We start from the raw sequence: 26858 nt of genomic DNA on the forward strand, positions 1-26858 counted from the left end.
TCTCTCAATTGAGGGGATCGGAAAATTATTATTCTCAAGAGCTCATAAATTTCTCTTGGAATTCTCTCTGCAAATAGTCAATAAGCGCATCAAATCCCTGCCGACTGTTCAGATACACTCAAACATATTCGAATTCAAGTTTTTGTCAGCCCTCATTCGAATATACTCAAACAAAACTCAAAATCAGATTGACGTTGACAAAACGTCATCCCACACTCAAACTTCAGGTTGACGTTGACAACACATCAGTCTACATTCAGCTCCACGTCGAACCAACACGTGTCACTCTCAAGTTACGGAACAAAATCAGGAGACTTGGTTTATTTTTATTATAAACTGTTTACAGAGATTTATACTCAATACATTATTGAAATATAATTTCTTTGTCTCTTGTCTTATATATATTTTGACTCGAAATCTGTGTATACAACTACAAACTACTAATATAAGATGTTCCAGAACTGCAAACACGGGGCTGAAAAATAGTAAATTCAACCACTAAGGCATTAATTGTCACACAAAAAGTCATTATTTTTAGTCACCAAACATTAGTTACAAGTTTACCTGAGGATAACAAGCTCACAAGAGCATCAATATGCATGTACAAACTACAAAATGTTGGAATAACAGCTAAACGTAGAGAATACACACTACCAAAGCATTATTCTCCATTCCAATCAAGCTAGTCACTCTGATGTTAACATTGGCAGGCCGTATGTCTTCTTGGTGAAGGTCTAAATCAAACAGGTATGACATCTCACTCCCTGAACAAACAAGAAAAACAAACATTAAAGCTAAAGAAATAGTAACATGATGTATCTGCAAAAGGAGTGGAGCTGTCTAAAACTCGGAAACTTCTATGTTGTAGAGAATTACATAGAATGTTACTCCGAGAGTATTACCTTACCATTCTCATGAAGAGTAATAATAATCACAAAATATACACGAGACTTCCAACAAGGAATACATAAAATGCCATGCGTTGACAATAGACGCCAAGATAAAGAAGAAGATTACAATTTTTTGATCCAGATGTCTCGGGCAGGTGCATTACACAAGTTCTATATACACCTGAGCACTTTTAGAGATGATGGGAACAAAATCTAATTGACTCAAAGCAATAATCAAATTTATTCCTTAACTACCTATTTGTCTCAAGCACAAGCATTATCTTACTAAGGATGAGGTTTAATAGCAGTAATTCTACAAATTAGAATGAAAGGCGGCAAGAAGAAGATTATGGGCATATCTAAGATGCTCCTGTTATCACTCACTATAATGTTTAGATGGTTCCCAGAAAGTGGAACAGCAAAAGCCATATTGGATGCAAATGTGTTTTATGTACAATATGAAATCCCTACAAAAATCTAATAAGGATATATCATATAAGTATGTTTTATGGATTGAGTCCCTCTGGGGATACTTTTGGTAATTACAAGTCTACCCCACACTCTGGGTCATAAGGTAGAAGATGAAGTTCCAACTCAGTTAAAAGAAACTCTCGTCTTTAATGCCAAACATTCATGATAAGACTCAAGCACATGGGTGAAATTAGAACTCAGTTAAAAAAAGGTGTACTTTTCATAAGCAAGTATGAGCAGTTTGAAGTGACAGCAGCCTGTAGCTCTAGAGGACATCACAACTAATTTTAGGCTCCAGCAAACAACACGTGAAAGGTTAAAGTCAATGCAACATTAGGAAACAACAAATATTCTCATCACATATCAATACATATCAAGGTTCCAATAATATATGAAGGTGGAAGAAAACAATTACACCCATCATGCAAATTATGAGCAAATCAAGTATATATATGCTGAATAGAACAAAGGTCATAGTTCCTACAAACTAATCATTTTTACAACATATACGAGAACTTCCAAAGACTTTCAAGTATCAACTATTTTGCCTTCTCTAATCAAGTGCTTGATTGGGCGCTAGTTTTTGTCATTTCTAGCCGATTATCTGATTCCAGATTCGCATACCATACCATTCTACGGAGTCCTATAATGCGATGGAGGGAAGACTTAGATACATGTAGCCTTATCCATAATTTGGCACAAGCTATTCAAGAAAATTAGAGATGCTTTTCAATTGTTCTCCAGACTCCAGAGTATTCTCCCAAAGTTCTAATCTTTGCTGGTAGTTTCTGCCGAGTGAACATCACGATCCCATTTCAAGGTCATAGGCAACGCAACATTAGGAAACAAGAGGTATTCTCATCACATATCTATCCATATCAAGGTTCCAAAGACATCTGAAGGTGGAAGTAAACCATAATATAAGAACCACATTTTGCATTTTCGAAAAAAAGGGCATAGCTCCTACCAACTACACATTCTGACAACATCAACGAAAACTCCTAAAGTATTTCAAGTATCTACTACTTTGGCTTCTGTAACCTAGTGTTTGATTTTGTGCTACTTTTTGTCATTTCTAAAAAAGAACGATGTGATCCCAATTTGCATACCATACCATACTCCGGATACCAACGCCTTATACATGTCATATAAGGAGGATTTAGATGTATGTAGTCTTACCCAAGTACCCAAGACAATTACAAAAAAGCTCTTAGCTTGTCTCTAGAACTGCAAAAGGCACACTTAAAATCTAAACTATATCCATCCATTTTCTCCACAAAACACAGCAACAAGTAAAGGCTCCATCCATTTCTTCGGCATGAGCTACTCAGGAAATTAGTCAATTGAGCGATGTATATATATCCATTGTTCTTTATAGTATATCTATCTCCAAGGTTCAAACATTCACTACTAGCTTCTGCAGAGTGAACATAACAAAAACCATTTCGCCTCAAATTCCATCAACTACCACCAGCACATCACACCCATCAGTTACTAACCAGTCATAACCCTCCAAAAAGACGGAAAACCTTTCTCCATCCTAGCTACAATATTGTCCTTTTCAGTCAAGCATCATAATTAGTTTTGGCATGTGCTTAACTTGAGCCTGATTCAAACCTTCTAGAATTCCATCAAATAAATGGGTTTTCTCTATTATGATCCACCATTCTATCTTGGAAAATGATTCAAATTTAATCATCTTGATTTTGATTTTTAAGCATAATAAGTACATTTTGAGAATCCCATCTTATATTACAAAAGGACAAATCACCCAAAATCCTTGGTTTACAAGTCATTCATTAGTAAAATAGCCAAATCCAATCACCCACTGAAGTTGCACACTTATCTACTTATCTCTAATAGATAATCATATAACACAACAACCTACTTACATAAACATAAACACAATAAAGAAAGAGAATCCATCAACAACAAACAATAAGCAAGAAAGAAACAACATACCATGGTATGATGGAGCCAAAAAGGAAATGCTGAACGACGGGGACCTTAAGAAGAACCTCAGCTCGGTACATCTTAAGCATACCACTATTAACCTTATTCCAATTAGGCACCCCACTAATATCATCCAACATAGGAGAATGCTCAGCAAATGGACCTTTCTTAACCTTCTTAATAAAAGCAATACAAGACAAATACATATACTCATGAGAAAAATTCTCAAGAATATCATCATTATGTATAGACTTAGGTTTCATATACTTATGATCAATAAGTTGAGCAGACCCAAAAACAAAAGGCAAGAAATGATAATCATCAAGACCCCAAACACCATGAGAACCAGCAGGTTCAAGACAATAAACAATCTGCAATTTCCTCATCAAATCTAAATACTTAACAAAAACCCTAATAACAACTCCTTGATAATCCTCCTCTTTAATCAACCCCAATCTAGCTAAACAATACAACCAAGCAGCGAAATTCGTTTCGTGTCCCGTCCCATAATCAATACGAGACGGGTTCCCAAAACTATCAGTAAAATAGGGTGTTAACTCTACCACAGAATCCTTCAATTCATCATGTGAATCAAGGATTATGTTGTGTATAAAAGAATCTGCATTTTGAGTCATTCTATCATGCCATACCCTAAAAGAGGGATTCCCATACCTAGCAGATTGAGAAGCAGGTGGAATTTCATCAACCCAAGAGATTAAAGTGTCGAGAATAGAAATGATTTGGGAAAGGGTATGAGATAGAAAGCAAGAGTCAGAGATTTTGATACCATGGATGGAATGAGAAAGAGAAGCGATGAAACCAAGGAAAGGTTTACCGGAGGAAAGGGAATCAACGAAGTGAGAAGCGTGGGAAGGGGTGGAGATGCGTTTGATTGGGGGAATGAAATGGAAAGGAGGGGAAAGAGGGGGAATGGGTAGAGGTTGAGGGACTGGTGTGAGTATGATTGATTGTTGAGTACGTGAGGCGGTTTCAGGGGGAAGGTTGATGGCGGGGTAACGAATAGGGAGGTAAGATGGGATGGAGTTTGATGGTGGTGGTGGTGGTAAGGAGGTGGGTGCACCGCATTTGCAGCAGTTTGATGGTGGTTGGGTGGTTGAGTCGGTGGTTGATGTGGTGGTGCTGTCATGGTGGTGGTGTGGTGGTGGTGGTGGTGGTTCCATGGTTTGATCAAAGAGAGGAAGGGAGAATTGAGAATTGTTTTGGTGTTTGTATAAAGTGAAGGTGAAAGTGACAAAGACAAAGAATCTCTTTTGTTTGAGGAGTGTAAATGAAAGATTGGACAAAGAGGAGGGGAGGAGAATTATAGGAGTAATACCGTATTAGCCTTATATGTATACTACTAGTTTTTATATGCACGCGATGCGTGCGAAGATACATAGAAAATTAATTTCTTTTAGGAGATGAAGAAAATTAAATTAATTATTAATTATTTCTAATAAATTAGGAATATTTGAATTGTTGATGGTTTTCTTTTTGTAATATTTTTTTTAAAAATTAATTAGGTAGTTTTATTTTTTATTTTTTCATTAAAGTAAGTAGTTAGAATAGGGATGTTATGAGGGTAAAATGGGATTTCTAATATTTTGGTGTCCTACCCCACTTCCCATATAGAATAGAGATGCGTTTTAAAGACTTAAACCTGACGCTATTTACAGTTCATAAATCATACTTCTTGCGTTCTTTAGTAATTGCAACATATAGATTATAGGGGTTGCACATTTTTTTAAGGAGATGAAAGAGATGAAAAAAGGGATTCATGTGATTAGAAGAGAGATAGAGACAAAACGTAGTCAAATTTAGTAATGTTATGATTAATATTAAACTTAGAAATAAGGGAAATGTTGCAATAATAAAAGAATGGAGGAAGTATAGAATTCTTTATACATAATAGAGATAAAAATACGATTATATTATTTTTTTTTGTTTATTAAGCAGGTTGTTTATACATAATAGATGAGGCATATTACCAAAAATAGAAAAAGTAACGGTGTGTAAATTGAAAAGAAAACCAAATCTCAATTACAATATAAGTGACCAACTTAACTAAGATATGCATATTGCATGGGCGAGGGAATGATCAAAGGTGGTGGATTGGTGGAAGCACTGTTTTAGCATGTTGTAGAAGGATTAGGTGAGTTCATTTTTAACTGTTTGTTAGGCCATTGGGGGGCAAGGTGCAAAGCCGTGATCGAACGTGAGTGGGCGAGTGCTGATGTTATTGCTACATATGTGGGGAAGGTGTGTCGAGAGGCCATAGTTGCTGAGTGACGAGCATCCTATGTTGGAACCCCGCACCCACCTAATTCGGACTGGTTCAAATTGAACATTGATGCGGGGAAGTTCGGTGAGTATGGCTCAGGTTGAGGCGTTGAGCGTGGTTGGCCGAAATCAGAATGGAGAGTTTGTGTGTTGTGCTATTATCCAATCTACTGCAAAATGGGAAACCCATGTTGTTGAAGCGAAAGCGATCCATGAAGGTATCATTGTTGTCAAGGAGATGGGGTTATCTAGAGTGGTTATTGAAAGTGATTGTTTATGGGTTGTCCAAGCTTTACAAAAAGGAGAGATGGAACCAAGTGATTTTCACATGATTTTAGAAGATATTATAGTTTTAGTCATTTCGTTGAGTCTGCTATGTGATATTTTATTAAGAGGTCGAGGAACAAAGTCGCTCATGAGTTAGCTCACTTCCAACTTATAGAAGTTTTTATTTTTTATTTTTGAATATCTACCCACCTATTGTAGATGGATAACCTCCAACCTATAGAGGTTGGCAAACATTGTTGTGAGGATATGTTCCCGGACTCTATTGTGTGTTTGGCTTCTAATGATCTAATATATTAGTTCCCTTTGGGTTCGTTTAAAAAAAAAAAAGCCATAAGCATATTGCATACAAACATAAAGCTAATAGACTTATAGTCTATAAGCAAAAGCTACACGAGAATTTTTTTTTGAGTTTTATATATGGAGGATCCCCTATATGAGTAACTACTAAAAACTCCTCAAAATCATTGTTACTAGAAATCGCGCGACACAAACTACTCCAAATGGTTGCAAGATTCTAGCAGAAAGGGGAGAGCTAGATGTACAAGTACAAACAAATTGGAAATTATGATTTGAAAAGACATAATCCAGAATTGCAAAACTAGTGTTTCAAGTAAATTCTCATGAGGCTGATGCTAGCTGCTTTAACTTGGCCTGTAATACAACTCCAGCTTCATCGGCTATAACTTTCTTCTTTGATGCAACCTGCATTTTGTCATACAATACAAAATGTGATTAGCTACAACTGACTTATTACGAAGTTATGCCCGACGACTCTTCCTATGCGTCATTTGAAATTGTACGACACCGCAGGATTACAAGACCATTGAATAATATGAGGGAGTAGGCAGCAGTCAGTTGAATTAGACAAAACAAGATGCAAAGTAAGTCAGATACAGCCAAAAGTGAAACTAAACTAAAGAGTGCACCAGCATCGATTTAGGTTGTAATGCTCGATTTGCAAAAGTAGTTCATGCGCTCGTAAGTCATACTCGAGGAGGGAATAATCTTTCTAGGAGGGCTAAGGAAAAATTCATTGTTAAGATAATAGGTAAACTTTCTCCTACTGTGTAATAAACTCTATAGTACTATAAATCTCTTTCCGTCATACTATCGCTTAACGATGTTAGCTTCCATTAATTAAAATGTAGGTCAAAGTCTTGCAACATATACACAAACAGCTAGCATCTCATGCCGAACAACAATTTACTATTGCTTAATGATGTTATCTTCCATTAATTAAAATGTAGGTCAAAGTATTGCAACATATACACCAACATATCATGCCGAACAAGAAAATCAGAGAGGTCTGGCTAGGAGACGTTTTGCAACATTAATTTCGGTGCAATTCGAACATTAACTTCATTGAAAAAAAAAATCATGTTACAGCACGTCACAATTCGGGACAAAGAGAGAACATGAAAAATTGTTCAAAAACAAAACCTAGAGAAACTTTCAACCCTGTACTACTGTATATTTACCAAGAAACAGTGAAACACTCTAGAATAGCTTAAAACATCTTCCCTCCTGATCTGAGCAATCCCCTGCTGCACAATAAAGCAGAATCTCTAAAATTGCTTGCAATTCCTAGTGGTGGAGGGGTGTATCACAAAATTTGTGAGGTCAAAGTGTCGAACACTTTTTAGTAACCGGGTATTAGCATCTAAGATAAGTCGTCCACATAGTTAGCCTTAAGGACTTGGAAGCACTAAATAATGGTAAATGTGAACCAAATTCATGGCAAGAGAGCACAGGTGAGATAGGTAATGACTAATGAGTGTCTATGAAAGTTCAATTTTTCTCCCCACATAATATAAATGTTATTTGTTAACTTCATTTTGTATCACAATTTCCGTCAATATCCCATCCAAAGACAAAAGAAAAAGAATTACAGCCAAAAGTCCCCTTATTAGGAATTCTTCAGGATATAGCAACTCTCTCTATATAGGATTAGTTAGCTCCTCATTCAAAAATCTAGTAAAAAGCATCAGATTTCAAATAAGAAAACCAGGTAAATCTTGGACCCCTCAATTATACACGTTTTCCTACAAGATCAACAGAGACAACAAAACCCATTTAAGCCAAAAATTTTGCCTTACTCAGGTAGGTTGCTACCCAAAGTAACAGTCACAGACTCACATCATTGACCACACAGTCCAATGAGTCCATGAATATATGATCTTTCATCAGGACTACCAAAAAGCACCTAGAACTGCTGCTCTGCCTTCTAGGGCATATTGTCTTTACTTAACCAGTGCCTGAATGTAAATGTGCTTCATTATAAATAAGACATCCCAAGGAAAATAGACATATTCAGAAGCTATGTACATAATGACTTCTCCTCATTGATGGAAATCCCTCTTCCAATTTTTTTTGGAAAAGTAATCTTCACCAATGATCAGGCTTTCCGATTCTTAAAAAGTCAGAACTATTAAAGTGAACTGGGCACCAAATGGTCTCTGAAGAACTTGTCCATCTCAATAGTTGACAGGACTCCAGTGCAAAAGGCAACATCAACAATTATCCACATCACCATCATATGTCAATTACAGAATGGAGGTCAAAAAAGCTAGTAGAAATATCATTTATAAACTCAAGTTATACATACCACATGTTGATCCTGTATTATGTAACATAACTAGTTAACTACCCACACTCTAATTATTGAAGGAAAAAAAGGTCTACTTGTATGATGAAGATGTTAAAAATTATACATCAAAACAGCAAGCTACACCTTTCACAACCAGGAATTGTAGCAGCGTGGTTATCATTCCATCAGCCTAAACAAATAATTTAACACTTCACAGTTGAGGAACACAGGAAATGATCATTATAACTTATAAGTACCTCAACAAGTTGCTCATGATTAGACTTGAGAAGGTTGATTTTACGCTGACAGTAGTCCTTGCCTTCCAACATTGTTTTCTGATACATATGCAAACCAGAAGAATTTCAAACCAAATTGAAAGTTGTTTCTTGTTTGAGAAATGAAAATGCACACATCGATGTTTAATAAGGAGATACAAGACTACAAATAATGGCACCTTCTTTCCACAATAAACAAGCACACATAATAGAGAGAAACAACATATCCCAAATCCCCCATCCCTCCCCAACACAAAAAAAGATACGAACACAAGTGTGCAATTGACATGCCAAAAGGATGCAAACTGTCAAAAATCTGAAAAGCCTTTGGCTTTAAGGAACTTCAATACTCCCATTTATGCAATAACGGCAAGGCATCGGTTTAAGCCACTGACAGTATCAGAAGGGTAGGACTAAGAATTCAGTCAAATTGCATTCTTTACAATGGAAGAAACTCCAATCAAAGCTGAAAGAAACGCTCTTTCCAGAAGATCAAGAAAATACATGGTCATTAAACTACAAGAGAATCCCTAACTAATCTTCTAGATTAGCCAACCAAAACATATCTCAATGCTTCAATTGTATATTTAACATCTATAAATTCATTTTCAGCACTAAAAAATTTATACATCTATAACCTTTATCAATTCAAAGTTTTTTTTTTTGTTATAAGAGAATACAACTTTATAGATTTTATATACAATCTCTTCGATTGCACATTGACTTTGTTTTCACTAAAAAATGTCATTTGGATATACTTGCCATGTTTATCTAGTCTAGAAGATTAACAATTTACTCCTCCTAAACTACACATCATTTGATCATAAAGAATGTTTTAACTTCATATGTGAAAATACATAATCATCCATCAAACTAACATCATAGACATAGTAAATAATTGAAGTTTACTGTCTAAGTTGAAAGTATTAATTTCAACGGAAAAAACCTGTATACGAAAAAGTTACAACTTAACATTAACCCCTACGACTTAATATCAGTAATATTTTAAATGTCACTTAGCAATCCCTAGATGGTGCAGACACTTGTACATAAAACTACGGTGCACATATGTACATGGCTAACAAGCCAAATGTACATGGATAACAAGCCAAATGAACACATGTATATGACTAACAAGAAATGAACATATGTACATCTCTGTTGCTACATGTTCATCGATATTAGTCTTTATGTTCATAATCTAGTATTTCATGTTCATCGTGCATATGGTTATCATCTTACGGATGTGTGTATGTATTAATTCGGGGTCACTTGGAGATGAATTATCATTTTTCTCAAAAAACCTAGCTCTATATCACAGGCACAATGAGAAGCGACGTAAACAAGTCAATATAAAGTCAAAGGAGAGAGAAAAACCTCAACAAAATAACCAGTTCCGACATCAACAAGAACTTTATCGGCATCATCGAGAGTTCCAGGGACGTAAAGCGACGCCGTAAGAGGCACAAGCATCTCCTTCCCTGATAGATTCATTGACAAATAATCAAATTAAATTTGAATTTGAAAGAGGAGAGAGAAAGAGAAAGAGTACCTTTAGGGCGAAGAGAGAGATCCTGAAGAGCAGACGACGCGAGTTCGAGTCTGGTAGTAGCAGTACGAATATTAGAAAGACTATCTTGAAGAAGGTTGAGTTCAAGATCTGATTGTTCTTTCACCATTTTTAGTTGTTCTACGCTCATCTTCTCCATCTCTGCTGCTCGTACTAATGCTCCTCCTCCACCTTTGTTCGCCATTTTCTTCTCTTTTCTGCAACCTTACTTCCTTTTTTTGGAAAATTTGTCCAAAAGAACCATATAAGCTTTTACCATAAACAACGTTTTTAAAAAAATATGGTAAAATAAGATCTTGAGAAGAAAATAAAAAAATATGATAAAATAAGATTTTAAGAAAAAATATTTTGCGAGAAATAATTTTGTATTTTTTCGGGGCATTGATCAAGCATTTTTTAATGTTGACTCTTTAAAATCAAACATGTGGAGGATACGTGACCTGCATCTCGTTTTTATCCATTTTTCGATATTGACCAAATATTTTCCGACATTGAATTTAACATATATAAAGGAAAATGGGGTTGAAACATAAGAAATGTGGATTATATGCCTAGTCATGTAGGGTTTTAGTGAATTGAAGCTGCAAAATACTTCGTCAATATAAAAAAAAATGAGTTAAGGTTGTTCCTTAAAAAATATATTTTTAAAATATTTTTTTAAAAGGTGGCAAAAACTTGTATTTACAAAATTATTTTCACAAATTTTCCAACTTTTTTATCCTCTTTCTCATTCTTCTTTATTCTCCTTTTGTTGTTGATTGAAAGCGTTTTATGAAATAAATTAATTGGGTGAAGTAGAATTTGAAAATAAAAAGTGCCCCTATAGCTCAGTGGTAGAGCGTCAGTCTTGTAAACTGAAGGTCTGTAGTTCGATCCTGCATGGGGGCATTTTTTATTTTACATGTTGATTTGCATTTTTGTTGTAAAGGCCAATATGTTATATTTTATTGAATGTATTTAATGTTTGTATTAGAGCCGTTACCATTGTGTCAAAAAGTTTTGACATTAACCTGATCCAGTTTTCCTGTCGTGTCGGAATTTCTTTGGCGTTAATCTAACCTATGTATTAAAAGGCTACTTATTGATTATGTAGATTCATTTAACCATCCATTTAACCATATATTATTCCAAATAAATAAATAAGATTTTACAATATATGAATTTTTTTTAGAAATATTTGTCGATCAATATGTATTTAGGTAATAACTTGTTAATATATTAGAAAGTTTTAAGGAATTCATAAATGTTTCGCCAACTTATACCCTAAACGGTATTGATAATATCATGAGTGTTGCTTAGAGTATTTGGGAGTAGGAGCGCATAGAAGGAGTGGTGAAATTTAAGGAGAGTAACATGAGAAGGGAGTCCTACTTGGATTTTAATTGTTGTGGTTGGGCCAATTAATGATAATTTTTTGATAAAACAGTTTGACTCAATACTTTTACTTATAAATATTATAATTTTAATTACAAGATTTGATATATTTTTAGTTTAATTTTAAAATATGAGAACTCGACCTGAATCTTGGAGACATCAAAAAATTTCAAAGTACTTCTAAGTTGTATTTGAATATTTTTTATTGAATCTATATTTTTGGTCTTCAAAACCTTCTTGAATTGGAGTAATATTGTCATGTTGGTCTAAATTGTAATGACCTTATCCTTCCCCTCGAACATCCTCAAACTCCGTATTTAATTTTGGACGTGGACCTAGCTTATGCAGATTGCTGATTAATTGGGCTAGGCCCAACTAGATATCTGATTTTTGGGAGTGGGCTGGTGGAAAGTTCATGAGGATATGGCATCGGTAAGAAAAGGAAAGGTTGAGTCCAAGACTAAAGTAACTCAAGCCCTATAAATACTACTCCCTCATAGTACCTATTTCATTTTTAATGAGTTAAATGTTAAAATTTTTGATCAAATATTTTTATCAACTTATAACAAAAACCATATTCATATAGAATCTTTTCAAAATTCATTTTTGATATGTCCTTTCATAATATCAACTTTGTATATTTTTTTTATTAATAAGGGATTGAAGATTTTTTTTTTTTTGATCGGGAAATTAAATCAGCCCAAGGGCTAACCCCTACCAAGGCTACTAGCCTTGTAGGAACTACTAGCACATTGGCTGGTAAAGCATGCTAAGGAAATACCCCAACATAATGCTGGGGGTAAGGATCGAACCCCTGACCTCAAAGATCAGAGGGGAGTGCTCTACCACATGAGCTAGCTCCTCATCCTTTAGGGGATTGAAGATATTAAAGTCAAAGATATATATTGAAAACCGTGTAAAAAGAAACAAATAATTTAATATGGGACGGAGGAGTAAGAGTTATAGGTAGTCTTGTGTGGACCTAGTCCACAATAATATTATTGTGGACCAAAATCATTTATCTAACATAGTGACCAATTTTTCCATACAGTAACCTTTTAAAATCTTAACTAGTATTTAGGCCCAGGTAATGTCCGTGTTTTCGCTTTGCTACAATTTAATAGTAGTTAAATAAGTCATCTCACTCATTCAAAAAAGTCATCTTATTCATTATATGTATTTCAAACGTTTTCCATTCATATGGTATCACTAATTTTGATTGAAAAAACAATAATGGTATGGTGGAATAATAGTTGGATTTCCTTCTTTCATACTCGAGGTTGTGGACTTGTGGGTTCAAATCTCCACGTAAACAATTCTTCTATTTTTTACTATATGAGAAAGACGTGGATAGAATGTTATTGACTGGAGATGATGACACGTGACATATATTAGTATAAATACAATTACTATCTATCATAATGACCGTTTTTTATAATATAGTGACCATTTTTTTCATAAATTACATGGATTAACATCAGATTTATACCAATTTAGTATGGATCAAGTCTATATAAGTTTTTTTTTTTTTAATAATAATTCTCATCTCCCAAACACCTGGATGTTAATCTGAAAATGCACACCAACATTCCTTAACGCCAAGCTGTATCAATTCTCACTCATAAGTCATAACAACCAAGAAGGCACCAAGGATGTCTTGGCCTAGTGGTTAAGATTGAGGTGCTGTGAACGATAGGTCACAGGTTCGAATCCCCCTCCCTTTTTTTGTACTTTGTATTGCCTTCGTGTCTCATATGGATAAAAAAAAAAAAATTAACAACCAAGAAGGCAAGAAAGTTGGAAAAGTAGAAAGACAAACTCAAGGGAGAAAACATTCAGTACAGAATTACACATGCTAGTTACGACGAACGGAATACTGCATAAGTGCTTGCCAACTAAGAATAATCTTATTGGAACTTTCCTTCTCACTGTTTTCATATCAAACACCAAATTTTGTTAATCTCACGTAATCCAATTCAATATTTGGTATGATAAATGAGTTTATTGATTATTGTTGATATGTTGTAGCTCACTGGAATTTGTTATTTATAATCTATACTATATATTTAAGGATTTTTTGTCTCAAACCACCTTAACTTTGTGCCACTTGATGAGAAATACCTTAAGTAAACAAAATTGTCCAAAACTACCTTAAACAATAAAAACAATTATTGACTAGTACCTAAATGATTTAAAGGGGGGGTTAATTGTGGTTTCCAGTTCAATAATAACGACATGCTGGGAACGTGACCTAGTTTTTTTCGCCATTTTTCATCCACTTCCCTTCATTCCCTCATTTTGGTGCTAATGGTGGTAGGGTGTGGGCGGGGCAGTTATTGGTTGTGGGTTTTCGATTCGAGATCTGGGTTTTCGAATCGAGATCTGGGTTTTTGAGTAGTGGCAACTGGGTTGGACAGTTTGTGGGCTGCGGTGAATGGTCGTATAGGTTGTGGCAAGTACAATTGGTGGCTGTATATGGATGTGGCTCGTGGTGGGTGCTCGTATGGGTGGTTGTGGGTTGCAGTGGGTGGTCGTAGTAGTGGTTGTGTCGAGTGCTTGGGTTGGGTGCTCATATTGGTGGTTGTGGGTTACACTATGTGATTTTGGGTTGCAATGGGTGGTCCCAGTGGTTGTGGCGAGCAAGTGTAGGTGCTTGCATGTATTGGTAGTTGTGGCTTGTGGCTAGGCAAAGGTGACAACATTGGGTGGTGAATGGTGCCCACAAAGAGGAGAAACAAAAAATGGCAAAAATTTGACTCATATATACTTTAATCTTAAATTTTGAACTTATATATACTTTATGAAAACTGTCACATATCATGTAGAAGTATAATATAACCAAGCTTGCTACTTACTAGTGCTTGGAGGTAGGGATTACCTTATTTCCCCCTACTCTCAAACCGTTAAGCGTGTGTAGCTGGGCCGACTGACCTACAATAAGTATTGGTCTAATAGAATCCTTGTTTTTGATGTAACAATGCCTAGTACCAGTTTCTTTCAACTCATTATCCCTCCCTAGGGCTAGTCCCTTGTAAATAAGATATGGTATATTGGTAATGCCTATACTAATCAAAGTTTAATATCATATATATACAAACCGCGTATGCAGTTGGAGAAGGTGGGCCAAAATAATTGAAGCTAAGAGCACAAAGGTCAAAAGATGTCGCCATTAAATAACTTGAGATAAAGCTAATTGTTGACTATCAATATTTGAGGAACTATTATAAGTTTATATAGAGGTATACTATAACATAACTATTCAAATTATTAATATCAGAAAGCTGACAGATAAGTATTAAAAAAGCCACCATGCATAAGTAAACAGTACTAAAGATAATTCTTCATGCTAAATGTACAGCTTTATTATAATAGCATGCAAGACATTATTAGAATATACTTTTTCAAAAGTAATTAATGAAATGGCTTTTAGAAAAAAAAATCTCTAGATAAACAAAGTTATAGAAGTATTATCTAAACAACAAATTTATTTGAGTTGACCAAATTGCCCTCCATCATATGTCTATTGACATAAAACTTCTATTATATTGATTTTTTTTGGCAACTATATAAAACTATGGAGGGTTGTTAACCGCTTGTCGATTTGTCGTGGATAAAACATATTTAGAGTGAGTTACCTTCACTTCACGAAAATAATTTTTCAGTTTAAAGGATTTAATTTAAATATATTTATATAGTAGTTTAAATATGTTCCAATAAGTTTAAACTCTTATTATAATTTCAATAAGTTTAAATAAATTTAGATAGCTCTAATAATTTCAGATAAGTTATTATAAATTCAATTTAAATAAGGAGAAGTGGCACACCATTAAATAAAACCTTAAACTTAAATGTATTCACCAATTGAAAAAGACAAAGAGTATGAGTAGAAAGCTTACTTTTCCTTTGATATTGATTTGAATATTGGCTTCAAGAAAAAAAATTGTCTTATAAATTCTAAGTAATAATAAAATAACTTACCACTAATGATAATAGAAATAATCATTCCTCTCATTTTGAACCATATATATGAATATATAAACTATGTATAATATATATTCAAAGACTTGTAATGAGGAGGATATCCAATAATGACACCTTCCTTATGCTATATGTTAGGAATATGTATCATAGGCACTAACAAATTAAGCAATTGAAATACAATATGTGAAGGAATTAAGAAATTAAAGCAATAAAGAACACAAGAAGTTTTAACGTGGGGGAATAAAGGGGATCCCAACTTGTCAAGGGTGAGAGTCGATCTTAGAACCTTCTAGAATCGGGAGATAAACTCTAACCACTAGGTTATCCCTCACTCTCGATTTGAGAAGACTTATCCATAAAGGTACATAATATTTGTATAGAAAGTAGTATACATAAATATACACTTCACTCATTTTAAATTATTTTCATTAATTTTATTAGATACTATGTCATAGTTAAGATACAAGGACTAGATGCATGGCCCATGTCAACAACTAACTAGTAGTTAGTGGTGAAAGTTCGGTGTGCGGTTTGGATTAGGTGCTAATACGTACAATCCGATCCGAATAAAATTTGGATTTCAATTTTTCAATCCGAATCAAACCAATTAGAGTTTGAATCCGATCCAATCCAATCCGAATTTTCATACTCTAGATTGGATCCGGTCCGAAAATCCGATTTTTTTAAAACTCTAGTTTTTCGATGAAATGAATTAAGCACAACTACAACTTAGTAGCTTTAGGAAATAATGAATTAAGTGCACTTAGTGTTTTAGGGAAGGGTTGAAGTGCTATGTGTATTAGGCTATGGAGTAGGTTTTATCAGTTAAGCACTTAAGCCCAATCCAGATACATAATACAAGCCATATTACTATTTGGTTATATTGAATGTTTGGATCCGATTGCCCTAAATCTAATCCAATCCGAAAGTCCAATTTTTCAAAAAATCTCAATCCGAATACAATCCGAACACAGTTCAAATCCGATCCGAATTACTAATTCGGATTGGATTGGATTTTGGATTTTATCCGAATAACTTTCACCCCTACTAGTAGTTACTTATTATCACATAAAAAGTATAGTAATTGGACTCAAAGATCGTTGGTATAAATTGCAGTATATATAATGAATAGGTTATATACATAATTTAGGCCTTGTTTGGTTGTATATAGGAAGTCATACTTCCTAGGAAGTCATTTTTTTCCATGTATTTGAAATTCCTAGGAAGTGTAAAATTGTGTTTGGTTGATAATGGGAAGTAGAACTTCCTATGGGAAGCTCTATTTACCTAGGGGGACCTAGGTAAGTAACTTCCTCCATTTTGGAGGAAGTAGAACTTCCTAGGAAGTGCAAATTCCCATGATTTTGCCAACCAAACAACTTTAAATTACAACTACTCCCTAGGAATTTGCACTTCCCATGATTTGTTTTGTCAACCAAACAAGGCCTTAGACTCTCTTAATCATAAGACTAACATTATAATTACTTCCTAGGAATTGGGGTTGGCTTAAGTGGTGAGATTTCTCATCTTCCCTAGCAAGGTCTCATCTTCCCTATCCAGATCTAGGGTTCAATTTCTATCCCAAACATTTGCTTAGGATTTAGGGGGGGGGGGGGGGGAGGGTGGTTGCAGGGTATCTGGCTTGTAATGGGCCTCTGGGTGAGCGTCCAGTGCAAGGGCAGTCCTGAATAAATCTTCTTACCAATTTTTTAAATTACAACTACTCCCTCCGTTTTCAAAAGGTCTTTCTACTTTGACCAATTTCCTCTTACAAAAAGATTCCATATAGGAACAACAAAAAAAAACGGAGGAAATAATAAATATAGATGGGAGGAAATACAAAATTTTGTCAGAGGACACTTGTCTTAAAATTGTGATGTGTCCTTAGTGGTGGATGTTTAGCTATACAATTGGTATTGATATAGTTAAAGACTTGAAAAGAAAGTTGAGACCGTCCCTAGCTTGACTCTCTAGTAGTAGGACTTTAGGAATAATAGACTAATAGAATAGTTAAGCTTTAAGGTTCCTCGACTTCTCGTCAATAAATAAAATGAACAACAAAAAAGAAAAGGCTGCTACATACATACAGGTAGTGAAGAATTAGATTAAATTACATAATTGTGTACAAGGATGACTGAAACACTAATTGGACAAAAAGGTAGGTTCAATTATAGTTAAAAAAGAAAAGATTTGAGATCATGCACTATCAATATCATCTTGCACCCCACTGGAAAGGTAATTGAAATGCTGTTGTATCTTATTCTTGTATGTTAAATTGAAAATTACTTGTAGTAGCAGATTGTGGATTAGAAAATGGAACCCACTTCAATATCCCCAAAATTGGAATTCATACTAAATTTTATCATTTATTGACTCCTTCACTCCTATAGGAGAAGGTAGTCAAACTTTGAGGGGGTAAAAAAAGTTGGATACTCCCATTTTTTTTTCCCATAATACACAATTACAAGAGCAGTAGGTGATAGCCTAGTGGTGTTGACGTCATCTCTGATCTTATAGGTCATGGGACCGAGTCTCACTATTACATTATGAAGGTAAATTTGAAAATGAATCTAACTATATGATTTTGTACTTTTATTTAACATTTTAGGAATTATCACTAGTAGATAGTACGAGTTATCATTGAAATAAATTTCCAAAAAATGTATATATCCTTCTTATGTGTTCTCTTCTCTTCTTGAAAACTCTAGTTTTCATTTATTATTGCGGTTGCGTCTTTAGGGTGATGTAAGCCTTAATTCTCTCTTTTTTCAATTAGTTGTGTTAATATAATTTTATGGTTTCTGTTTTCCTACTATATATTAGCTGGTCTATTACAAATTGGTTTATTGATTGGATCTTAATGTCAATTATTCATCTACAACCAGTTGAATTAGATCACAATCAATATCAAAATAACAGTTTAATAATGGGTCTTCTCGTTGTATAATTAACCAATGTTATTATAAAAGGGCTTGCAAAAGTGTCATATCTCATCTACAACTATCATGCTTTTTCTAGATTGGTTTTTTTTAAAATCAAATTCATACATTAACGTTAGATTTTGATATCTAAGATAGATATTATGTGAGTTTCTAGTATTGATGAAATAGTTTCAGTTTAGAGTGATATGAATTTCAATATTGAGGAAATAGTTTCAATTTAGAGTGATATGAATTTTAGTATATAACTTTCGTGCTTTGTAAAGATTTACGAGATCACATACTTGGTTAATTTTAATTTTTATTTTTTATGGAAGTTCAAATTTTTAAAAGTAATCCCGAATCCAGTTAAATTTACTTGCAATACGATTGATACGGATCAAAATCAAATTTGAAATTTTTAGAATCGATCTTCGACCCTAGCTAGTGGACATCAAATTTGAGTACCCAATCACTTTTAAGAAATCTGTACAATATGGTTTTATTTATACTATTGATATGAATATGATATTTTAAATATTACTTTTCATAAACTTTCTAGTACTTCTTTGTTTATTCCGACATTTTGTTGTTTAAATAGAGAAAAGTTGCGAAAAACTACCTTAAAAAATACACTATTTGCGAGAAACTACCTAATACAAAAAATAAGGCATGGAACTACCTTGGGGTATGAAGAACATTGTGAAACACCCTAATAAAAATAACTAGGAAGAACATTGAGAAACAAAGAGGGTAAGACGACTATGTTGGTCTGGACAATTAATCCATTAACTCGGTCAAATTTAGTACATTTAGTTTCCTCTCATAGTTTTAAATCAGTTCAGTCCGAACAAAATTCATTTCAATTGAGCTAATTTTCTCTGACATTTTCAATATAGTTTACTTTAGAAAAATTAATTTAATCAAGTACATGTACAATCCAGCCAAATTAGTTCAATCCATACAAATTCATTTCAGTTCAGCTAGTTTCCTATCACATTTTCAATTCAGCTCACTTTAGACAAAATAAAGTTAACTAAGTACATGTACAATTTAGCCAAATTAAGTTCAATTCATACAAATTCATTTTAGTACATCTAGTTTCCTCTCACATTTTCAATTCAGCTCACTTCAAACAAAATTAAGTCAAGTACAATTCAAACGAATCAACTTCAATTCAGTCTAAAAGAACAGAGCCTAAATCCAAAAGTGAAAAAGAGTACAACTCGACGGAAAGACCATACATACACATAAGATTCAAGTCTAATCCAATCCAATCAAATTTAACTCGGTATAAACATAAGAGAAAATCAAAACCAATCACGTCTAAGAAATTCAATTCAAACAAGTTCAAGTGATTGAATAGAGCACCTTTCTCATATTTCCGCCATTTTGAATTAAATGTTACAAAAAAAATATTTTATGTCTTACAAATAATACCTCTTTATTGCAATTAATTTGAAACAGATGAAGTATAGCGCGTGTAGCACAAAACTAGACTTTTAAAAGACATAGAAAGAGAAACAACAATAGGGCCCATTTGCCAGTGGGGTCCATTTAATTTACCCCACCACCCATGTGCCCTCCTTCCTGTCTCCACCAGCTCCTGCCTCTCTCTTCTCTCTCTCTCAATCATTTCTCTCCCTCTCTCTCTCCTCTTTTCCCCTACCCTCCAACTAACCCATACCCAAACCCAAACCCAAACCCATTTCATCTCATATTCTCATATTTCCCAATATCATATCAAATACTTCAATCTCTCCTCCTTCCTAAATCCTAATCCTTCCCCACCTCCCCCACTCTCTCTCTTCTCTCATCTCATCTCTCCTTCGTCGGCGGGCTCCCCTACACTCATCTCTCTGTTCTCTCTAATATTATTATTATTATTTCCCCCTCCTTTTCTTTTGGGCCCCCAATTATCATTTTATTCTCTATCCTGAAAACAAAAAAAAAATCAATATTCCTCACTCAGAAAATCAATCCTTCTCCCATGTCGGCGACAGACGGTGCAACCAACGGCGGCGGTGGCGGTGGCGGCGGCGGCGTAATCATTGACCACACTCACTCACTCTCTCAACAACGACAAGCTGCCACGTCAACAACAACAACACAAACAACCACTACAACAGTAGCAGCACCGACATCAACAACGTTAACGGTGAAGAAAGCACCAGCAAAAGACAGACACAGTAAAGTAGACGGACGAGGTAGAAGGATACGTATGCCAATCATCTGCGCCGCACGTGTCTTCCAGTTAACACGTGAGTTAGGTCATAAATCAGATGGTCAAACTATTGAGTGGCTTCTCCGACAAGCTGAACCTTCTATCATAGCTGCTACCGGTACTGGTACTACACCTGCTTCTTTTTCTACTTCTTCTCCTCACTCTCTCTCCTCCACTTCTCACCACCATCAACAACTCCGTACATCCGTACTCACTACTTCTTCTTCCGACAACAACAACAACAACCTTAAACCAACAACAACAACCACAACACCTTTTCTACTAGGTAAACGTCTTAGAACAACAGCTGAAGAAAACGAAGCTCAAAACGGTGTCGTTGATAAAGAAGATGTTACTACTGCTTCAATTGGAGTTGGGCCTGCTACTGGGTATTGGGCTATTCCTACTAGGCCTGATTTCTGGAGTTTTGCTGCTGGGCCTGAAATGGTTGTGGGCCCTGCTCTTACTCAACAAGCTGCTGCTATGGCTGGAAGGTTTCTTTCTCATCACCAACATCAACAACAACAACATCATCATCAACATCAACAACATCAAGTGGTTAGCTTAGGAGAACCTTCTAGAGTTGGAAATTACATGCCTATTGGTCAAGGTCATCATCTTAATTTACTCGCTTCGTTGTCTGGTGCACCTGCTTCTGCTACTGGTGCTTCATCTGCTGCTGGTGGAAGGAGAGACGATGATCCTCGTTGATTATTCGTAATCGAAATCGTAATCGCAATCGTTATTCTTTATTATGATCATGATGAATGTTGTATTGTAAGTAATTTGATATGTCTTTTGTGTGTGAGAGAATTGAGGATTGAAAAAAAAAGATTAGGGTTAATTAATTAGGGGTGTTGTTAATTGTTATTAATGATGGATGTGTACGATTGTTTGTTGTGTGTAATGATCAGTAATGTATTGAGTGTTCGTTCTTTCTCGAAGGGGAGGAAAGAATTGGTAGGAGAAGTTTGCTGTTTGATTGATTTTATTCAATTTTTTTTAGGGTTTTTAGGGTTTAGGATTCTGTTTTTTTTTTTTTTTTTTTTTTTTTTGCTCTGCTGGTGAAATTCTTTGTAATGTTATGAGTAGAGTTTTTGAATTTGTTCAATTCAAGTAAGGAAAAAAAAAAAGTGAGGAAAACCTATGGAAAAGGTTTTTTATTCTCATGAAAATGTGAAGTTGGAATCTTTTGTAATTCTTCTTGCATCATTAAATGGTGTTCAATTGCATAAACATTTGTTGTTCATTTGCCTCACTGGCTCACTTTAATGGAACTTGTTTGAAGTTACAATTATTAGTGTAGTGAATGAATGAATGATCGAGTTTATCCATCAATCTACTACGGAAGTTTCTACTAAATGACTGCCATTTCGATTTCGAGCTATGGACAATGATGAACTGACTAATGTATAATGCAGTGGACGTTCGCTCTCGATCCATGTCTCGTTCGTTCCGAAATTAGCTGTGGTTATTGGTTGTAAGGTTTCAAGTGTTGTTGTTGGTTGGTTTGTTTTCCTAGCTAATTACATTTCATTTTGCTGATCAAAATAATCAGATTAGGTTTTCATGTACTACTTTTATCATATGTAATGTAATGCTTGTAAGTTGTAAACTTGTAATCTGATTACTTAGCTTTTTGTTTTTTGGGTGTGAAGGAATAAAGGAGCTCATCTTTTGTTGTACTTGATTTTTCTACTGTTTTTGGTGCAAAGTTTCATCAGTATGAGCTGTAATAGAATAAAAGACTGTCTTACTCTTTCTTAAGGTAACTCTGTTTCCCTTGTTCTAGTAAAAAAGAAAAAAAAGATGGTGTATTTTAATGCATTTGTTTTCATTTAGGCAGATTCTATATTGATGGAGAGTACAGAAGTGTTGGTAAGATATATTACAATTTCCTTTTTTAGGTGAAGGTGATGATATTGATGATAAGGAATGCTTGGATGCTGTAGTTTCAAGTTTCAACTCACTAGTGTGTAAGCAAATGGTGGTGTTGATTGAGTCAACATAATATTAGCTGTCAGGGTTCAGGAATTGAATGACCTTGTTTCTGGTGGGGTTTTTGTGGTTCTTGTGATTCTGAATATGACACCCTTTCTTGCTCTTGATTAAGCTCTCTTTGTGTGTTCATCGCCTTCAGTACGGAAAACTCGACTCGAATTTGGATGGATAATCAATCGACATTATTGTCGTTCCAAATTTCCAAGGGTCGGTGGTGGCATAAGTTGCGTTATCTTCAACATTAAACTTATGTGAACTGAATTTATTGGACCTGATGAGCCTTACCCATATGCCTTACATAAGTTATCCATCGCGACTTGAACTCGAGCGGTCTTGATGGATGTCCAAATTAAATTCATGAATGGTTCTAGATCAATGGGGGACATTGATGGGTTGTCAGTCTTAGGTTGCGTTATCTTCAACATTAAACTTATGTGAACTGAATTTATTGGACCTGATGAGCATTACCCATATGCCTTAGATAAGTTATCCACCGCGACTTGAACTCGAGCGATCTTGATGGATGTCCAAATTAAATTCATGAATGGTTCTAGATCAATGGGGGACATTGATGGGTTGTGAGTCTTGTTCTGAATTTTTGATTCTCTGGGAGGCTTCATGCTTAAGTCTTGCAATGAAAAATTGCTTATGAATGATGATGGTTGTATCAGGCAACAGTTATCAGGAATGTTAATGAACTTACATGTAACTTTCCTATTTCATGAACTTTTTTTAAGTACAGAGAATGTAAGGATTTGATATAGCCATATAGGTATTAGGTAGTGCTCATATTATTATGTAATCAAATCTCTAATGAATCCTAAGTGGCAGATTTGATGATAACATGCCGGTTTTGCACAAACGTATTGCATATACTAATCATGTCTTTACGACTTTTTGTGTCAAGTCAATTTCTTAGTCTGATTTCATATCATCTTGCTGTATTGAAAGATTAGTGTACTTTGAACCTAAATTATTTAACCACTGTTCTTTTGTTTAGAACTGAACATAAATAAATGGAAATTGTGAGGCTAAACTAACCAAACTGAAATAAATCGAATTGAACTGAATTTTTATTAATTCAGTCCAAAAAAAAAAAGACTTAGAAGTGCATCCGTTCCATGATAAGTGAAACACTTCTCTATTTTATGTGAGAGGTTTTTTAGATAAGTGTTTCACTTATTATGAAACGGAGGAAGTACTTAGGCATCAAGCTAGCTAGGAGCAACATCTGCTTGACTACTTGGGTTTAATTTCGGATGAAACCCAATAAGTTCAAGTGGCAAATGAATAAATAAGGCCCTATTCTTTTGGGCTTATCTTTAATTAATTTCAGTTCAGTTTCTTTCTGCAATTCAGTTCAGTTAAGTTTAATTTCAGTTCAGTTCAGTCTAGTCCAAAAGAACGGAGCCTAAATAAACAAATAAGAAGACTATACTAGCCTTCCTGGTTCATTACTTCATCTTACAACAATGAATCTAGTTAAGGCCCCATAAATTCTAATAAGTTCACAAGAATAATATGATTCTCAACTATAGTCGATCGTCTAAACTTCAATTATTCCCCATTGTTACCAATGTGGCAATGTAGAAGATAAACTAATTGTTTATCCGGTAGATAATGAGAGAGAGAGGATAGGAACACTGAAGAAAAGTGTAAAACAAAAATCAGTGAAAGCAAGTTTTTGGTTTTATTAACTAATTAAAAATTGTATGATATAGGCTGCATAACAAATTTAATCTTAGTTACATGCTTGGAACTTTATTCGATATGAAAAGTGGCCATCAAAGAATATAAACTGCTTATGTCTAATTTACGTATGAATTACCTTGAATTTCTTTTATCTTTTTACAATTTATGAAACAAAAAATATATCGAACAAACCTTAAACCAATCATTTTGAAGACATTGGTAATAGTTAAGAATTAAGATTATTTTAGAATACTAATACACAGTCTTATTCTTTTGGCATCATAATGGAGACGATTTTTCATCCCAAACTACCTTTAACTTTCATGTTTTTGCGCGAAACTATTTTATATTATTATTTTTTGTCAAGACTATCCTACTTTTACCATTTTGTTGTTGACAATTACCTTATGCCGGCTTCCGGTGTTGACTTTTGTTTTTTCGGTTTTATAATATCGCGTTATATCATTTAACCTCTTCAAACCCTTTTTTAATTTTCCCCACCCTAATTTTCCCATTTCCTTGTGTGCACCCGCACTCTCTTTCTCGTATTTACATGATACTTTGTACCACCAATCCACCATTAAATTCCTCTTCTATTTTAACTAAAATTGAAACAATCACCCTCCTCAATTTTCACAAGGGTAATTTTGTTTTTCCCACAATTTTGAATTGAAAAAACGAAATTCAACGCCGGCGAAAACCAACATAAAGTAGCTGTCAACAACAAAATGGTAAAAATAAGGTAGTTTACGACACTAATTTTTTTATAAGGTAATTTCTCGTAAAAACTTGTAACTTAAAGATAGTTCGGAACAAAAAATCCTAATCGAAATAGTTAGGTAGGTAGTTCCTCCCCATAGACCATAAATCCATAGTATCATGTAGCCCCTGTACATGTAGTCAGTAAATGTGTGAGTGTGTCTAAAACAGGAGGCATGCTATCACTCAGCAGGCCACAAACTAAAGCTTGCCTTTCAAACCCTGTTCATGTTGCATTATTGCTGGCTTCACTTAGTGGTAAAAACAAAAAAAGATTGGGAGATTCAAAGTGTGTAAGCACTGGTAAATAATAGTAGTAAGTAATAGCTGTTCTTTAATCTTTACTTCTTTTTTCTGGCCTTCTCATAATCAATGCCAATGATTTTGAACCAGCTCATACACTTAAGTTGTTGGTTGCCTCTTTTTTTCCTTCTTTTAGAGTGGTTTTTAATAAGTTTAATTTCCACTTTTTAAAATGTATACTAAACATGGAAAGAAAAATACTTTAATGAATTTGACTAATTTTGACTTTTGAGTCTTTAGATGACCCATTCAAAGTCTTGCATAAAGGATTTGAGATCTTAAATATATAAATTAAATTATTGATTAATATATTTTAATCTATTACAAAAATAATATGCCACATTTGGAATTTTTGTAGTTGAATCTTGTCAACTAATCAACTTTAATAATTGATCTATAAGTACTATACAATAATAAAATTACTTTTTAACATGAAAAAGGATAACTTTGCGAAAAATGTTTTTTGATAGAGCTAAACTTGTGAAGGCAACATAATTTATGATATTTGCAGTTTTATATTTTTGATGTGATACCATTTAAAAGACTGTGTACTACAAATGAACAAAAATTACGAAATGAAGAGAATTTTAAATAAGCAAAAAAAAGACTTGGATGTGCAAGGTACACTTAAATGTATATATTATATAATGAGTGAACTTTTTGTAGGTGTATTTTTCATTTTTCCTTCTCTTTATTGGCCAAGGGTTTGGGTTTTAATGTTTTATTCAAGTGTAAGTAAAAAAAAGTAAGATGATAAAGATTATTTTTCATTGTCATCATCATATCAAAATACCTACATACTTCTATATCTTAGTTGGCGTATATTGCTAAAAAAGAAAAAGCAAGAAGAAGAAGGGAGAGAGAGAGAATAACAGGTAAGATCCATTGTAGATCTTTTTGACAATTTTTTTTTATTGAAGATTACGTTTTATTTTCATGTTGGGCAAAAAAAATGTTTTTTTTGACAATGGGAAAATTTGCATTAATTGAAATCAAATGTAAAACGTAACGCTAATAGAACCAAACATAAAACAAAGAAAATTAAAACTAGAGGAGCTTCAGTTGCTATTACAAACTCTAGGAAGCAAAGACAAACTATTACATATCTAGACCAACTTAGATTTCGCTCGAACGACGGTAAGTGGAATTAGGGTAAATATCTGATGGGATGTGCGCACACCTGTCAAAAATAATTTCCGCAAAACCTTCTAACAATGTAGTAGCTAAGTAGGGTGGAATTTACAGAGAGATGGTCGTTTTGATCTAACTTCTAAGGTATAGAGAAACTAGAG

At 34.3% G+C, this 26858-nt stretch overlaps 3 protein-coding genes and 1 non-coding gene across 4 annotated transcripts; 2 read left to right on the top strand and 2 right to left on the bottom strand.

The window, feature by feature from the left end:
- Positions 1-476: 476 nt before the first annotated feature.
- LOC104902548 (uncharacterized) lies at positions 477-4630 on the bottom strand. The gene is made up of 2 exons (XM_010690354.4): positions 3324-4630; positions 477-764 (listed from the first exon to the last, which is right to left on the bottom strand). The coding sequence occupies exons 1-2, from the start codon at positions 4493-4495 to the stop codon at positions 758-760; spliced, it is 1179 nt and encodes a 392-aa protein (XP_010688656.2). The 5' UTR covers positions 4496-4630; the 3' UTR covers positions 477-757.
- A 1639-nt stretch (positions 4631-6269) lies between these two features.
- Positions 6270-10566, bottom strand: LOC104902549 (prefoldin subunit 5). The gene is made up of 4 exons (XM_010690355.4): positions 10297-10566; positions 10122-10225; positions 8727-8804; positions 6270-6584 (listed from the first exon to the last, which is right to left on the bottom strand). Exons 1-4 carry the CDS (start codon positions 10496-10498, stop codon positions 6501-6503), a joined length of 468 nt encoding a protein of 155 aa, XP_010688657.1. The 5' UTR covers positions 10499-10566; the 3' UTR covers positions 6270-6500.
- A 564-nt stretch (positions 10567-11130) lies between these two features.
- Positions 11131-11202, top strand: TRNAT-UGU (transfer RNA threonine (anticodon UGU)). The gene has a single exon. It is a non-coding gene; the product is annotated as a tRNA-Thr (tRNA).
- Positions 11203-20283: 9081 nt separating this feature from the next.
- Positions 20284-22060, top strand: LOC104902550 (transcription factor TCP21). Its single transcript, XM_010690356.4, has one exon. The coding sequence runs from the start codon at positions 20578-20580 to the stop codon at positions 21520-21522; it is 945 nt and encodes a 314-aa protein (XP_010688658.2). The 5' UTR covers positions 20284-20577; the 3' UTR covers positions 21523-22060.
- Positions 22061-26858: the final 4798 nt, after the last annotated feature.

This window comes from Beta vulgaris, chromosome 9, assembly GCF_026745355.1.
Source record: "Beta vulgaris subsp. vulgaris cultivar EL10 chromosome 9, EL10.2, whole genome shotgun sequence".
NCBI classification, from domain to species: domain Eukaryota; kingdom Viridiplantae; phylum Streptophyta; class Magnoliopsida; order Caryophyllales; family Amaranthaceae; genus Beta; species Beta vulgaris.